The sequence below is a fragment of the Podarcis erhardii genome (genome assembly GCF_964252035.2).
Source record: "Podarcis erhardii genome assembly, chromosome: 7".
NCBI classification, from domain to species: domain Eukaryota; kingdom Metazoa; phylum Chordata; class Lepidosauria; order Squamata; family Lacertidae; genus Podarcis; species Podarcis erhardii.
In genome coordinates, this window is record NC_138511.1 from 28,726,120 (window position 1) to 28,733,505 (window position 7,386).

General features: G+C 47.7%; 1 protein-coding gene across 1 annotated transcript; it reads left to right on the top strand.

Moving 5' to 3' along the window:
* The first annotated feature begins 2,028 nt into the window (after positions 1–2,028).
* HES2 (hes family bHLH transcription factor 2) lies at positions 2,029–7,022 on the top strand. Its single transcript, XM_081871409.1, has 4 exons — positions 2,029–2,164; positions 2,288–2,383; positions 4,207–4,300; positions 6,673–7,022. Exons 1-4 carry the CDS (start codon positions 2,072–2,074, stop codon positions 6,936–6,938), a joined length of 549 nt encoding a protein of 182 aa, XP_081727535.1. The 5' UTR covers positions 2,029–2,071; the 3' UTR covers positions 6,939–7,022.
* Positions 7,023–7,386: the final 364 nt, after the last annotated feature.

Here is a 7,386-nt window from a genome sequence, read left to right on the forward strand (position 1 = left end):
CAGGACGTTTTCTTATACTGAGTCACAGGTGGGGCTCATGTGAGTCCTCAGCTAGAGAAGGCTCAGGTGAGGGTCACACGCCTCATCAACCCCAGAGTACAGTCATACCTCGGGTTCCAGACGCTTCAGGTTGCATTTTTTCAGGATATGGCCCTGCCAAAACCTGTAAGTACTGGAATGGGTTACTTCCAGGTTTTGGCGGTCATGCATGCATAGAAGCACTAAATCACACTTTGTGCATGCTCAGAAGGGCCGAATCGCAATCCACATGTGCGCAGAGACGCTGCTGCAAGTTGCGAACATTGAGGGTTGTGAACGTGCATCCCACACAGATCACATTCACAACCTGAGCGTCCACTGTATATAACAGGAAGACCGTCCTGACCAGGCCATTTAATAATAATAATAATAATAATAATAATAATAATAATAATAATAATTTATATCCCGCCCTCCCCAGCTGAAGCTGGGCTCAGAGCGGCTAACAACAGTAAAACATTTATGGGTTCTTTATTTTTCAAATTAAAACAGCTCTTCTGCACCAAAATGCATTCACACAAAAGAGAAGTATTAAAAACAAAAGGTTTCCTTTGCAGGTACTAGGCCACTGTTCCATCTAGGCCAGTGTTGTGTTGTAATTGTTGTAATCTGCCCTGGGACTTTAGGGTGAAGGGCTGGTTATTAATTAGATGAATGGCATGATTCTATGATTCTTAGCTTATTGTTCTTTGGTCAAGCAGACTGAGTACACACTCATACTAAAACACACATCAGTAAGCAAAGGTAAGCAGCAGTAGAAGCACATACAGAATAGTTTTCTTTGTTAATAATAACAAAGAAACTCTGTAAAAACAGAGCAAAACATTATTTTAACCTATGTGATCTTCATATGCTCCTCCACAGCCTGTTTAACAAATTTTGTGGTTCTATATGTTGTGCAATTGGTGCTGGAGGAGACTCTTGAGAGTCCCATGGACTGCAAGAAGATCAAACCTATCCATTCTTAAGGAAATCAGCCCTGAGTGCTCACTGGAAGGACAGATTGTGAAGCCTAGGCTCCAGTACTTTGGCCACCTCATGAGAAGAGAAGACTCCCTGGAAAAGACCCTGATGTTGGGAAAGATGGAGGGCACAAGGAGAAGGGGACGACGGAGGATGAGATGGTTGGACAGTGTTCTCAAAGCTACCAGCATGAGTTTGATCAAACTGAGGGAGGCAGTGGAAGACAGGAGTGCCTGGTGTGCTCTGGTCCATGAGATCACGAAGAGTCGGACATGATTAAACGACTAAACAACAACAACAATTTTGTGAAAATCAGTACTTGCAACAGAGTTTTTCTTTTCAGGGAGTCATTGCTAAGGCCTAGTGCGTGGGTGGAGTGGGGCCTCCAGAAAATAATAATAGTTGTTGCTACTGTTATTGTGATTATCATTATTATTATTAGATCCATAGCTAATAATATCAATATCTACACTGCCTGGCAGTGACTTTCCAGGAATTCAGGTCCGAATCGCTCTCAGCGATTCCTGGAGGTGTTGGCAATGCAAAGCAATACCTGGAGGTGTTGGCAATGCAAAGCAAATGCAAACACTTTGATAGTTAATAATAATAATAATAATAATAATAATAATAATAATAATAATAATAATAATAATAATAATAATATCGAGGGGGTGGCAGTAAGAAATGCCCCTGACTGGCCACGATAAAACTTTCCAAGGTACCCCGGTGAGAGGTCTGGACTGAGCACAGTTGCTCAGCTGCAGAGGTGCTTCCCCGAGTAACTCTCCCAAAGGGCCAGGAGGCATCAGGCGGGATTTTGAGTGCAAAAGGGAGCGGCAGATTAAGCGGCTTCCCCGGAGCAGATGGGCTGGGACTCAGCGCGGGGCTGGGGCGTCCCCCGGCGACGCGGTGGCCCAAGGCGGAGCGACGGGGCGGGACGCGAAGGGGCAGGCCGGCTGCAATAAAAGCGGCTCTGGCGGGCGGGGAGTGCTGAGTCCGCCTCCTCCTTGCTCCGCACTCGCTCGCTCTCTCTGTCTCTGGGCGTCCGCTCCGACAGCCACCTCTCTCCATGCCGCCGCTGAGCTCCGACGCGCCGTCGAGGACTTACGGCCCCAAGATGGGCTCCCCGAAGAAAACAGGGGAGGCCACGCAGCTGAGAAAGGTGAGGGCCGCAAAGGCAGTCCCCGCTCCCCAGCCTTCTTCCCCGGGGAGGGATCCCCTTCTCCTCCGCTTCCTTCTCCTTTTGCTCCCGTCCCGTCGGACTGACTGGCTTCTCCTCCCGCAGAGCCTCAAGCCGCTGATGGAGAAGCGCCGCCGGGCGCGCATCAACGACAGCCTCAACCAGCTCAAGACCCTCATCCTGCCTCTCATCGGGAAAGACGTAAGTGGCGCTCAGTCCTGGCTCTCCCTGCAGTGCGGGAAGAACACACACACACACACACACACACACACACACACACACACACACCGCCTCTGAGCCTCTGCAGAGCGCTTTTTGTAGCCCGCCCTTCCAGTCGTACCCGTTGGCACTCCCTGCCAGTACTAGAAAGCTTCTATAGTAAGAACTTTGCAGGATCGGGCCAAAGAGGGCAGGAGTTGCCAACGGGTGCCCTCTAGAACAGGGTTTCCCGAAGGTCGTCTGCTTTTTTTGGACCACAACCCCCATCATCCCTAGCTAGCAGGTCAAGGATGATGAGAACTGTAGTCCAAAAACAGCTGCAGACCCAATTTTGGGAAACGTTGCCTAGATGCTGTTAGACTTAGGCTGCCATCCTTCATGACCCAGTGGGCATGCCAGGGATCCTAAGGGAGGGAGCTGAAAATAAAACTGCCAATATCCTCATGAAAATCAGTGGTGCAACTGCTTTTCTGCAATGCTGTGCCCCGTTCAGATCATCCCTCCTCAGAAAAAGGGTATTGTGGAGTTGGAGAAGGTTTGGAAAAGGGCAACCAAAATGATCAATGGGTGGAGCAATTCTCTTATGTGGGAAGATTGCAGGTTTTGGGACTTCATAGTTTAGGGAACAGGCGAGTGAAAGGCAACAGAATAGAAGTTTATAGCTTTGTTTTCAATCTGTTTTAGTGTTTAGACTTCTGTATGTTTTAAAGCACAGTTGTAAATTTCTCTTGGTTTTGTTTTAACTTTTTGTAAACTGTTTTGAGGGGTTTTGGTTTGTTTTTACAATAAGCAAGGTAGAAATTGTATTACATAGATATAAAATTATGCATGGCATAGAGTAAGTGGGTAGAGATAATATTTTTCTTCCTCTCTTGTAATTATCAAACTCCTGGACATTCAATGAAGTTGAATGCTGGAAGATTCAGAACAGATAAAATCAAGTCCTCCATCCATACACCACATAAACTATGGAACTCAGTCCCACTAGAGGCAGTGAGGGCCGCTGACTTTAACAGAGGATTACTACTACTAGCCTGAAATGCTAGTTTCACTGTTGGGAGTCAGTAATGCTTCTGAATACCAGTTGCTGAGAGTGGAAACTGCAGGAGGGGAAAGAGCTCAAATCCTGCTATGGGTTTCCTAGAGGCATCAGGTTGGCCGCTGTGAGAACAAGATGCTGGACTAGAGGGGCCTCGGGCCTGATCCAGCAAGCTCTTATCATGTTCTAGCCATTGCCCATCCTGAGTTCAACATCTAGAGCACTCCATATTCCACACTGGTGGGCTAGCCAGAGCTCTCACCTGGATTCAGAGGCATATGCCCTCAATAAGTGGAGACTACATTTATTTCCCTGAGTCTTTTTTCCATGGATTTGCCCTATCCATGGTTTAGTTGGGGGGCTGGAAACCTACACCCTCCATATGTTATTGGACTCCAATCAGCTCTAGCCAGCTCAGCCAGTAGTCAGGGATGAAATGAGTTTGGCATCTAGCAAACTTAGAGGAGGAGCACAGGTTCCCATTCTGGTATTTAAGGATTGCACAGAAAAGTACTTCTGTCTGAACCTGCAATCTTTTCATTCTCTCTGTGGCTCCATCCCACCTAATGTCTCCCTGGTCCCCCTGCCCCTAGACTCCATTAGATGGGTGCCCACTCTTTTCTGTCCACATCCAAAATCCTCTTCCTTGCCCTTTTCTCATCTCTTCACTACTTGGTATCTCTGGGTCCCTTTGCAACATCCTCTGTGCATTTTCTTGCTTTTGAGACTCCTAAAGCAACCCTCTCTCTCTCCCTTTCCTTTCCAGAGCTCTCGCTATTCCAAGCTGGAGAAGGCTGACATCTTAGAGATGACTGTCCAGTTCCTCAAGGAGCTTCCAACCCCTTGCGCTTCCGTCTCTGGTGAGTGACGTGACATTCACACATGATGTGCGTAATGGCATCACTTGATTTCTTACAACTGAATTATCCAACACAGGGGAGCTGACCGGTGAATGTGGGAATAGATCCCAGTTTTGTTTTGGGTTATTTTAAGTGTTAGAAGAGGCAAGAGATCTAGGGGCCCAGTGCAAGAAACTGGTGCTTAGCATGCCTGGGCCAGTCCCTCACAACACCCCTGTGTGTAAACACTTGAGCAAGGACTGAGCTTGTCTGAACCAGTAAAGGGGGGTTGGCAGAGAAGAGGAGCTGAATGGATCTTCCACACCATACTATTAAAACACTATGATGCCAACTTGAACAGTCATGGCTTCCCCTAAAGACTCCTGAGAGCTGCAGTTTCTTAAAGGCACTGAGAATAACAATACCCAGAGTTCCCTTTGAAGAGGGATTAAATGTTAGACCACCCAGAGAGTGGCGACTATGTGAGGAGGAATAGCAACTCGTAGCACCCTGAACAAACTACAGCTCCCAGAATTCTTTGGGGGAAGCCATGCCTGTTTAAAGTGGTGTTATGTACTGAGTTGAATAGGATCCGAAATGCAGGTCTGATTGGTCCTAGAACAATAGGATCCAAAATGCAGAAGTCTGATTGGTCCTAGAACAATAGGATCCAAAATGCAGCAGTCTGATTGGTCCTAGAACAATAGGATTCAGAATGCAGCAGTCTGATTGGTCCTAGAACAATGCAGCAGTATGATTGGTCCGCAGGAGCCACCCAATTCAGCTCCAGGTGGAAGTGAATCCACAACCTGATTGACCTACAGGAGAATCCTGGAATTAGCCAATCACATGCAGCCCATTGTGTAAATAATGTATATAAAGCAGATATTTTTGGGGAACTTTCATTCCTCCTCACCGCTATGAGCTGAATAAAGAGCATGAAATCCACTCTCGACCCCGAGTATATTTCAAGCGGTATGATAGTTCTTTAGATATATGATGCAAATGTGCCTCAGGAGCATAGGAGAGAACTCAGCCAAAGAGGGGTTGCTGTCATCAGTGGGAAGGATCTCTGCCTCTTGTCAATCAGCGCTGACAGCACTGACCTAGATTGACCCAGGATCTGACTCAGTTACAACCTGCTCATCAGACCTCATGAGGCTACTTTATAGGGAAGTCAGACCATTTGGTCTCTGCTCTCTCCCCTAGCCAGAATTTAGGAGACATGGGCAAAATCTTTGAGAAGAATTCCTACCTGGCTGAGACCTTAACTCTATATTGATAATACAGCACATAGGGCTTTGTGGGTGGAATTCAAAGATCCTGGAGTCTGGGCTCCCAATGAACTTAGTCTAAAACTGACGGTGGGGGAAATAAGAGGGGGGAAATGAGCCCATGGGATAAATGATGGTGTTGTATGATGGGATAGATGAGGTCCACGCTTCATTTGGCAATGTGTCGTCAGTACTGTCAAATTTCCCTATTTACACCAAAACAAATTACAGGGAGAAAGTTACAGATAGGTAGCCGTGTTGGTCTGCCATAGTCAAAACAAAAAAAATTCCTTCCAGTAGCACCTTAAAGACCAACTAAGTTAGTTCTTGGTATGAGCTTTCGTGTGCATGCACACTTCTTCAGATACACTGAAACAGAAGTTTCCAGACCCTTCTATATAGTGAGAAGGTGGGGAGGGGTATTACTCAGAAGGGTGGTGGGAATGGGTGATTGGCAGATAGCTGTGATGAGCCTGTGATGGCAGATAGCTGTGATGAACAGGCTCATCACAGCTATCTGCCAATCACCCATTCCCACCACCCTTCTGAGTAATACCCCTCCCCACCTTCTCACTATATAGAAGGGTCTGGAAACTTCTGTTTCAGTGTATCTGAAGAAGTGTGCATGCACACGAAAGCTCATACCAAGAACTAACTTAGTTGGTCTTTAAGGTGCTACTGGAAGGAATTTTTTTTTGTTTTGACTACAGGGAGAAATTTTCTGAGCAAAGCAATAGCACGGTTATACCAGTTAAATCATCACAGTTCCCTCCCAAAAGAATCCTGGGAAGTGTGGTACTTTAAGCATGGAAGGCAGGGTATTCTCTGTTCATAAAATCATAGAATCAAAGAACCGTAGAGTTGGAAGGGTCACCTGAGGGACATCCAGTCCAACCCCCCGTTGCTGACCTCTGAGTGGGTGCTGTAAGTTCAACAAAGAATAATGCGTGTTGTATTACTTTCTGTGGCTGGCACTGGTACCCAGCTCACAGACACAGAATTGTAGAGTTGGAAGGGACCCTCAGGGCCATTCATAGCCCAACCCCTTGCAAGGCAGGAATCACAACTAAGGATTCCCTGACAGATGGCATGACAGATTTCTCTCTTTCCCCCCCACAGGCTCCGCAGACAGTTTCTGTGACGGCTACCACACCTGCCTGTCCCGCCTTGCCACCCTCCTTCCTAAATACAACTTCCTGAACCGTGAGGCCTGCAGCACCCTCCTTGGGCATCTCCAGCAGGCCTTTGCACAGCAGGGCTGGCTTCGGGACTGTTCCAGCCCAGCAGACTTGTCCAAAGAGCCAGGCTTGGAGAGGCCCCCGGGCCCACCTAGAAGGGCCCAGGAAGCCCCTTCACCACAAACAGCACTCTGGAGACCTTGGTAGAGCCACAGAACTTCTTGACTTAAAACTGAGAGCCCTGTGTGCTCCTGTTTTCTCTGTACAGCAGCCGTTTTCAGACAGGAAGTGGCTGGAGCAGAGCCCTATGCTGTGAAAGGATTGCCGATGTGACGAGCAGAGAGATCCGCCTGCAGAAAAGGCTGTGTCTAAGAATGATGAGCTGCTCTAGCCTTCCAGCCAGCCTCAGCTGGGCATAAATAACGTTTACCTTGTAATTCGGGTGTGATTGGATCGTCCCAAGTCGCTCCTGACCCAGTTGAATGACCTGCCCTCAGATGAAGCTGCCTGCTGTGCCTCTGCATGGCGGTTCCCTGTGTTCTGTTTAGGGAAGGATCACTCAGTGATAGAGCATGTGCTCTGCATGCAGAAGGTTCTAGGTTCAATCTCCAGGGAAGGTTGGGAACACCCCCCCTCCAGAAACCCTGGAGAGAGC

Excerpts from the sequence above, each read along its gene's own strand:
- HES2 (XM_081871409.1), top strand. The coding sequence starts at position 2,072 with ATGCCGCCGCTGAGCTCCGACGCGCCGTCGAGGACTTACGGCCCCAAG. Across the intron at positions 2,165-2,287 it reads AGGCCACGCAGCTGAGAAAG|AGCCTCAAGCCGCTGATGGA; the intron begins GTGAGGGCCGCA and ends CTCCTCCCGCAG. Across the intron at positions 2,384-4,206 it reads TGCCTCTCATCGGGAAAGAC|AGCTCTCGCTATTCCAAGCT; the intron begins GTAAGTGGCGCT and ends TTTCCTTTCCAG.